The sequence below is a fragment of the Suricata suricatta genome, chromosome 2, assembly GCF_006229205.1.
Source record: "Suricata suricatta isolate VVHF042 chromosome 2, meerkat_22Aug2017_6uvM2_HiC, whole genome shotgun sequence".
NCBI classification, from domain to species: domain Eukaryota; kingdom Metazoa; phylum Chordata; class Mammalia; order Carnivora; family Herpestidae; genus Suricata; species Suricata suricatta.
The window spans coordinates 185,939,429-185,948,523 of NC_043701.1; the positions used below are offsets into that span (position 1 = coordinate 185,939,429).

The 9,095-nt window shown below is 64.1% G+C and overlaps 1 protein-coding gene across 3 annotated transcripts in view; it reads left to right on the top strand.

Annotated features, from left to right (window-relative positions):
- Positions 1–9,095, top strand: part of INPP5A (inositol polyphosphate-5-phosphatase A) — a 157,672-nt gene that overhangs the window by 123,436 nt on the left and 25,141 nt on the right. For all 3 annotated transcript variants that reach the window (XM_029932810.1, XM_029932811.1, XM_029932812.1), the window contains exon 9: positions 2,715–2,799. In XM_029932810.1, the coding sequence (XP_029788670.1) occupies positions 2,715–2,799 (85 nt within the window). The remainder of the gene's footprint in view (positions 1–2,714; positions 2,800–9,095) is intronic.

A 9,095-nucleotide genomic window follows, 5' to 3' on the forward strand; every position in this document is an offset into this window, starting at 1 on the left:
GTGCACGGTGTGAGGGGGCAGTGGGGCCGGCCGGGGAAGGGGTGCACAGCGTGAGGGGGCAGTGGGACCGGCTGGGGAAGGGGTGCATGTGTGAGGGGGCAGTGGGGCCGGCCGGGGGAGGGGTGCACGGCCTTGAGGGGGCAGTGGGGCCAGCCGGGGGAGGGGTGCATGTGTGAGGGGGCAGTGGGGCCGGCTGGGGGAGGCAGGGCAGGCAGGGGGCCTCAGTGAGCCAGGCACAGCTGGTGATAGGGGCACAGCAGCAGAATTCCATTCAGCTAAGGGGTCTCTGCCTCCTGGGGAAGCTCCTGGGGACAGGGGCCCTTGGAGCAATAGGCGTCTCTGTGCGACCCCTGAAACAGAAATCTGGCCACTTGATGATGTGACCCCTCTGCAGGAACCGGGCCCGGGAGGCCTGGCTGCGGCAGAGCACACACGACCCTGTCTTTCCCGCTGGGGCTTCTACACCCCGGATCCAGACCCCCACCTCCACAGGGTGGGGGGCAGGAAGGGTCGGACCCCGACCTCCACGGGCCGGCGGGGGGAGCCAGAAAACCTGCTGAGGAGTCCTGACATGGAGACACTGTGGAGACCTTTCCAGGGACCCCCACCTGTTTTCTGAAGACTGTTTTCCTCTAAAAATGTTTCACAGGAGAAGAAGCTTTAGTTTTTTCAGGATGCAGAGGCAGCTGGCCTCCTGCCTACAGACGAGGCCCGTGCAGGGCAGAGGCCGGGGCCGAGGGGTGGTGGTGGGCCCGGGCCCGTGGGGTTGCATCAGCAGGCGCCCCCACTAGCACCCTGAGCCTCTTACTGCTGAGTGGTAGGTAATTCCTCAATTGAAAAGTTCAGTTTATACAAGGAAAGGAACTGCTGGGCATCTGCAGTGTTAGTGACGTGTCAAATTCATGTGTAAGTTATAAGTTGCTTCAATTTAAAAGGAAAACAGGATGTTTTGTGGACCATGGTTAGATGAGCGGCACTTCTGCGAGAGAGAGGAAAAGGCGTCGGTGACTTTTAAAGGAATTGTCGGCAAGGGTGTCACAGTGGAAGGTGGCCTCAACCCCACACGTGCAGGGTAGATGAAGGCCTCAGACAGGCCCCTGTGATTGGGGGAATTTTGTGCTGCACAGACGGAATGGGAAGAGGCTCGTGGATTTAATAAACGGTGCGGTCGATTGGCCGCTGGGAAAATCGGTGACCTGAGATCCCGGCTTCGCACCGTGACTGCAGACGGAATAACGGCTCACCACGGAACTGCCCTGGAGATGGCGGGAGAGCGTGCCGGGGCCCGGGCCTGTGAGGAGGACGCACGGCCAGAGGCTGGCACGCCGCCCCCGTAGTGGGCGGAAACCACCGGCAGCGGCGCGGAAGCCCGGCCCCGCCCAGGAGGTGGATTCCCACCGGCTTACAGGGAGGCTCCCAGAATTCAAAAGGAAAAAAGGCAGGATTGAAAAGAAAAGGAAATAAGTAGAAACAGAAACACAAGAGTCCGACAAGTCCCTGACGAGGCAGGTGGCCTCCGTGGTAGGGATGGGCAGGGGGCTCCGTTGAAGCGGAAATGCAGTTTGTGCCGCCGACCGGACGGGCTGCGGGTGCTGGTGAGTGTGCCGCGCGCCGTCCTGCACGTTCGAGGTCCCCAGAGCCCGGACACCAGCACCCTGCATGGCCCGGGAGCCCCTCACTGCCAGCCACAGCCTGCAGAGACCCTCCTTGTGACCTGGGAGAATGTGGGAGAGCCCGAGAAGGCAGCACATGGCCTTTTGGTTGGGCCTTTCTTCTGTTTCTCGAGCTAACAAATTGAGCGACAAGAGGCTGAGTCCGTAAGCGGCACCCGAGCGTGGTGTCTAGGCTGGCCTGGCACCTCGGGCACAGAGGCATTACTGGCTGTGCCAGGTGGTACCCGATGGAACTTTCTGAGTCCATCTGGTGCAGTCCTAACCCCTGGCCTTCGCCTGCCTGGTGGGATTTGGTCCTAGTCCATCTGGGACGTGCCCGTGGGAAGGACACCCTCCACCCTGCGCCCCGCAGCTCGGCCCTGCCGGTGTGGGGGGAGCCCGGGCAGGGACATGGGCTCCCGGACGTCCTTGCGCCATGCCCGTCACATGCTCTGTCCTGCTGGCGGTCTGGCTAGCGATGGCTCTCACCCTGCTTTGCAGTCAGAAATAGCCAGCACTTTGCTTTGCTGTAGAAGCGAAGTGGTCGTTAGCCGAGAGGACTTGAGGTCAGAGCAGTTTTCGCCCCGTGGGCGAGGGGGCAGCTGACGCAGTGGGCCGGCCGCACCTCCCACGCGTGAGTTTCCCGGCGGGAAGATGTGCAGTGGTTGTGGTCGATTTAAAAGATGTGGGAAAGTTGTAAGGGAGGGAGTGCCTCGCGTTAAGAAAGTAGGTGAAGTTTACACCTTTGAAACGTGGGAATGGGGCGGCGCAGACGCTTGCAGAGCTCGTGCTCCCCTAGGGAGGAGCGGGCAGACCCCCTTCCCCTGCGTCCCAAGGCCCGTGCTCCTGGCCCCCGTCCTCACCCCCCCCCCCCGCCCCGGCTGGACCGCCCACCGGCTGCGCGCCAGCCCCGTTGTGAGGACGTGTCCACCCCGAGGGAGCCGAGCGCCGTCCGGGAGGGCGTGCGGCCTGGTCACGGCGCCGTCGGGGGCGGCGAGGGAGCGCGGTGCAGAAGCTGCTCGCCCTGCGGGGCAGTGACGGCGTCTCCTTCTCTCCTCCCAGAATCATCGACCAGCGATTCGAGAAAGTGTCCTACTTTGTGTTTGGAGATTTCAACTTCCGGCTGGACTCCAAGTCCGTGGTGGAGGTAGGCACCCGCTGCCCGCCGTGTCGGGAGCCTCCGCGGCGCCCGGTGGGTTTCGGGAAAGCTGCGGAGGCCACACTGGGGCTTCACGGGCCATCGCATCCTTGCCGTTCTCACTGGCCGTGTTTAGGGCAAAAATTCCTAAGAGAAATGTTTCACTGTTGAAAAGGGGGCCGTTGTTTGAAACGGAAAGGGAGTCTCTCAGACTTCTGAGGCTGATCAGGTAACCGTTGTCAAATGGCAGACGGTGATGTCCTGCCGTGAGGACTGTTCTCAGCGGCTAGAAACCGGGGCGGCCGGAGGGGCTGCTCCTTCCGCGCCCGACGGAAGGCGTGTGCTGCAGGCCACTGGCTTTTCACTGAAAAATCCGTGCCCGTCCCTGGCCCTGCGGGAGCTCGGAGGCCGTGTGTGCGCCAGGTGCACCCACAGGGCCCTGGCGGGAGGCCCGCCAAGAACAGGTGCAGACGGGAGGCCTCGGCCCTGTGGGCCCCGCCGTGTGACCGAGCAGCGTCCCCTCCGCCTGTGCTGCGTGGGGAGCCCGGGCAGCCCACACCAGGAAGCCCTCCAGGGGCTCGCCCAGCGCCCGGCTCACACTGGGGAGAGACATGGGGCCGCCCTGACGGCGTCCCTGTCACAGACGCCACCGCACGTTCCTCGTCCGCCTTCCGTAGAGATTGTTTCCTAGACGGTCCGCTCTCCGTCGCTCCGTTCCTCCTCCTGGTGACAGAGATGAACAATGGTGTTGAAGTTCTCTTGTTCCATAGTTCAGTCCATCGGCCCCTCTGCGGGCGGCTCGCGGGTGCCCGGGTGGCCTGGCTGCGTGCTGGGCGCGCCCGGACCCGGCAGAGCCTGTGGCGGAGGCAGCTGCCGGCCACCGTGCGTTCACTCAGGCCCGCTGGCTTTCCTTCCCTCATGTTGAGGCCGGGGCGCCGATGGGTCAGATCTCGGGCCCTGCACGGAGCCTGGGAGCCCGTCTGTCTCGATCGAACCTGGTCCTGTGTCTGGCGCTCTTGGGGCCCCGGGGACCCCGCCAGAGGCCACTGCCGCCATTCATTCAGGCCTCTGGGGGTTGAAAAGCCACGTTTTGGTGAGATCCTGACCCTCTGAGCAAGGGTCATTTCCCACTGGTGCTCAGGGCAGTGAGCCCGCCGCGCACGGAGCAGCCCCTCACACATAGGATTTATTTGAGATGCTGTTTTTAGGCCAAGGTTCCCACAACGGCTGATTTTCAGGAGAAGCAGAGCAGCACACATGTGCCTGTCCCTCCTTGACCCCACGGGGTCCTGCCCTGGGCCCCCAGCCTGTCCTCTGTCAGCCTCGCTGCCCCGGGACCCGGCAGCTCGGGGCCCGCCCTCCTGGGGCAGGTGGCCGGCAGCCCAGCGGAGGTCTGGCTGCCTGCACTTCTGGAGCTCGGAGGGTGATCGGCTCTGTTCCCACGCCATCGTGGCCCCCCCAAAGCTCTGCGCACCTGGATGACATCAGGTGCAAAGCACGGTGTTACGGGAAAAGTAACAAAGGTGTGTGTGTGCAGCCCCTCCCTCCCGGAGGTCAGCTCATAAAATGACCCGTGTGTCCTGCGTCCTGCCGCAAGCAAGCATCTCTGTGTGTCCGAATCTCTGCCGACTGCCGTGCTAGGAAGCCCCACGCTGGGGGTGCCGGAGAGGCGCGGGCTCGCAGGGGTCGGGGGTCCTGGGGACCCGAGGCCAAGCCACAGCAGACAGAGCAGGGGCAGGGTGGGGGTCCAGGTCCCCCGCCGGGGACGAGCAGGGCGTGTGAGGGCCTCAGAAGGTCGGGGAAGTCTCTCCTGACGGAAGTGAGGCAGCAGGACGGCTCTCCCGGCGGTGCTGGCGGTGGGGGCAGGCCCGGGGGGCAGAGGGGTCTTCACCTGCTGCTGCCGGAGGCTCCATCTCCAGCAGGAGATGCCCCCCCCCTACCCAGAGCCTTTTAGTTGGGGCCGTGGCTCTTCCACTCAGGAGCCAGAGGCAGTTCCAGGACTTCTGTTCAGTCTGCACGAGTGTCCGGGTAGGACAGCGCACCTGAGTGCCACCAGACCCTCCTCCACCACCCCCGCCTGCGAAGGCCCACGGGCCACCGAGCTCGGTTCCTGGGAGCAGTGAGCCTCGCCCACGCAGGCCCCAGGAAGCTGCCCGCTGGGCACTGTCCCTGCACGGGGCACGTGACACGTTAGGCTTCGTGTGCATGGGTGTGTGGGCCCAGCTCCCCGAGGGCGGGGGGGAAGTCGGTGGGCTTCACCTGGGCCGTTGGCTCATCACACGAACAAGCGCGCCTGCACCGTCCTGTAATCCTGGGGGGTTTCATGTCCACGTGGCTCTTTAAGATCTAAGGATACAGGGCTGTTCGTTCGACAGAACTTTTAAGTACCGTTTTGCATAGGGGTTGCTATGTGAATAAAGCAGACTTACAGGAGACGATTTTTATTCCAAATGTATGGAACACGATTTTCAGCATAGTTTCTAAGGAGCCCTCGGTCAGGTGAAGGTGTTCGCTGTGGCGTCCACGAGGGAGCAGGCACGGGCGCCTCGCTCTTCCCACGGAAAGATCTAGTGGCTCCTGAGAGTCGCGGACCGACACCCGGGGGAACCTGGTGCCCAGCACGGCGGGGGTGTCCCAGAGCCCTCCCCTGCCCTCTGCCGGGTGTCCCGTCCCCAGTGCTCTGCCCTGACACCCCTGCATCGCTGCCAGGCCACCGGGCCCCTCCCTGCCGGCCTCACACACCTGCTGCTTGCCGAGAAAGTTCTAACCGATCTCACCCCTGTTCCCGAGTGAACCTGGCACTCCGAGGTCACGGTGGCCCGCCTGTCCCTCATCGTCATCACACGGCCTCCCCCTACCTCAGCCCTCACGTGGGGCCTCCCCTAAACCCAGCCTGGTTTTCCCTCAAGACCCTTCACTAGTTACATCTACAAAGACCCTGCTTTGCGATTCGCTCACGTTCTGAGGTCAGGGTGGACATGAATTTGGGGGACACTCTCCAGCCTGTGACAGCATGGTGCTGGGTTGACATTTCCCCCACCACGTGACGGACGGAACACTGACGTGGCAAATGTACTTCTTGGCAAAGGTTTCCCTGAAAGTAAATTTAACTGAAAAAGAACAAATCCATTTTGTAGGTGATTAATTTCAAAAGCATTAGTTAAGGTGTCTTAAGTTATTGAATCATAAAATACCGTGTAAACACCTCTTCTGGAAAGTCAGAATCTGCTAATGCTGTGGCATTAAAAAGCCATGGCTTTTTAAAGGAATTTTTAACTATAAGAACAATTGATAGGAATTTTGTGGGAACCGAAGAAAATTCTGCACCCTTCCCTGAGAGCCTGAGGCAGGCTGGGCGAACAGCAGTCGGGTCCTGGAGAGGACGGTGTGGAGAAGCCTCAGGAAGCCGGGCCGCGGCCCTGGGCCCCTGCAGGCGTGCGCCGGGTCACTCCCAGGACCGGCTCTCAGCTGGGCCTCTGACCCCCTTCACTTTGGTTTTTTTCTCCCAAATCAGCTGTGTGACGGGGATGTGTCGGGACCAGCCGGCACCTCCGGGCCCCCGGGTAGGGTTCGCGGCTGGGGAAGCCCAACAGGTGGAGCCCACACCACTGGGGGTGATGGCCCCGAGGCGTGCACGCAGGATGCCCGCCTCTCACGTGACATGGACATCGTGGCTGGTGTCACCGCTGGGCTGGCCCGTGCCCGGGCGGCTCTGTTCCAGCCTGGATGTTTCCGGAACGTGGGTGTCAGCAGAGGCTGTGGGGTCCTGCGGGTCGTCGGGCTTCCCCGCCGTGCTGCCGGCCACATTCCCCTGTTGCCGGGGCGGCTCCGTGGCCCCAGGGAGAGCAGAGCTGCGGTTGGCTTTCCCGTGGCCTGGACGGGCGGGCCCTGCTGCACGGTCACTGGTGGCGGGGTGGCGCGCTGATTTCGGTTACCGTGTTGCGGTCGGCTGCCCCGGCGCTGGTGTTCCTTCCACGTTTGTCCGGCTGGTATTTCCTGCGTGCTTGTGGTGCATACCCGGGTGGACACGGGGCCCGGCCGGCCTGGGGACACGAGTCCTGCGCCTCGTCTGCTCTGCCTGACGTGCCTTTCCGGCCGTTCCGTCCTCCTGGGAGTCCCAGGAGCAGCCTGAGAGCGGCGTCGTCCACAGAGTCTGTGCTTCCTGTGACCCTGTTCTCAGAAGCCCCTGCCTTCGAGGGAGACCCTGTTTTGGATGCACGTGTGTCTATGACCTTGGTGTCAGCCAGAGGGCAGCAGGGCATGTTTTGGGATGGGGCCTCCCTTGGGCAAGGCCTGGCTTGGAGCCATGCCCCCTGTCGGGTTGTTAAGTGTGGTCTGGGGGCATCAGTGACCTTGGCAGTGTAGATGGGGGGAGCGGGAGTGGTACAGCCCTGGGTGGGCACTGGGGTGTGGGCAGCCAGGAGGAGGGGGCCCAGACGGGGGCAGAGTGCCCTCTGTCCATCCCCCTCCAGGGCCTCCAACGGCTCTCTGCCCCTTGCGTTCCGCCAAGGATATCAGTGGGGTGCCTGACCTCTCCTTCCAGAGCACAGCACGGCCCAGAGAAGGGCAGGTCAGAGGGAAGCCCACTGGGGCTTGACCCAGACCCACAGGGCCCACCACCCGCCGGGGCCTGGCCTCGCACTGCCCCTCCTCCTCTCCACCTGGGTGGGCGGGCAGACGGCCCTCAGCAGTGACCCTTCCTGGGGCAGCCAGTTAGGGACACCCACGTTCAGTGCCTGCAGATGGGGTCCTGGGGGCAGGAAGAGAAGACCGTGCTGACCTCGACCCTTTGTTCCCGAGGAGGCCTGGGCCCCCCCCCCCAAGTCGGAAGTCAGCGTGCCCAAAGTCAGCATGGCAGGGGACCCTGCATGTCTAGACTGTGCCGGGCTGCGTGTGGCGAGGAGGCCTGAGGAGGCGTCCAGGTGGGAGTGTGTGGTCACATCGTGGGCAGACGGGGCTCCCTGCTGAGCGCTGCTGTGCAGGCGCCACCGCCAGGCTGGGTTTGGGTTTGTTGCCAAGCCGCGCGTGGGGCGGCGAGGTCGGCCTCCCTGGACTCGGGCGTCCAGGGCTCCTCGCCTCCTGGGTGCCGCCCCGTGCCCACTGGCAGATCTGTCTCCCGAACAGCGAGGGCCCTGCAGGCAGATGGCGGCCTCCAGCAAGCCCCAGCTGCCCTGTCTCCCTGCGGGTGAGCGGGGGCAGGGTCTCCTGGCTGGGGTCCCTCAGGCCCCAAGCGCAGGAGGGGAAACCAAGTCACTTGTGGAGTGGGGCGGTACCAGCAGCACCGGCATTGGAGCGAGCCTCGGAACGAGGGAGCCCTTCCCCCGAGCGGGGGGGGGGGGGGGGGCCTGTCCCCAGGAACTAGCAGCTGCCTGTTTCAGATGCAGATTAACACCAACATGCCGCGGAGCAGAACCGAGCAGATGATGCCGTGACCGGACTCGGCGCTGCCGAAGCCGTCATTAAAACATACACAGATGGAGCACGACTGTCACGTGCTGCCCGACAGGCCGCACGTCACGAAGCTGATTATTAACGCGGCCTCCGGCTCAGCCCTGCGGAGGGTGTGTTTCATGCCTTGCACAGTGGCAGCCGGCAGCTGGGGTGCTCAGCTGGCCGCAGTGACAAAGAGTGACAGCAGTGCCAGGCGCTGCCGTCTCTGCGAGGCCCGGCCACACGCCCACCTGCCGCCCTCCAGCCCTGACAGCCATGGTGATGGATGCGATTTCGGAGGCCGGCGGCCGTTTTGAAAACTAGTTGCCACTTACTGACACGTGCACGTGTGCCCGGGTGCCCGGTGGGCCTATTGGGACCCGGGTCCTCTGAGGACCTGTCTGGGAGGGGCAGCCCCCAGCACGGACAGCGCCAGCCTGGGAAGGGGCCGGAAGGAACCACGGTAGAGCACACCCCTTGCGTCACGGAACCACCGAAGACCACAGCCAGCAAGAGGGTGCGGCCAAGGCTGCCCTGTGGCGAGATCCCCAGCCCCAGACCGCCTGCCTTCCCTCGGGGCACCCGCGTCCTGGGGAGGGCGCTCCCACTTGGCCTGAGAGGGCATCCCCTTGTCCCACCCTTGCCAGCCCCCAGGAGGCCCTCTGAGAGCCACCCAGCCTGCACAGTCCCCGTGCCCATGCAGCGCGCCAGGCAGCACGCTGGTTTGCATCTGCTCTGAGCTCCTTGAACCAAACCCCAGCCACACCTCCACATCCCAGGCCCAGCCCCCCGGCTCCAGCCCCCGGCCCCCGGCCCCCCGACCCTAGTTCCCCAGCCCCCGGCCCACAGCCCCTCGGCCCCGGCCCCTGGGCCCC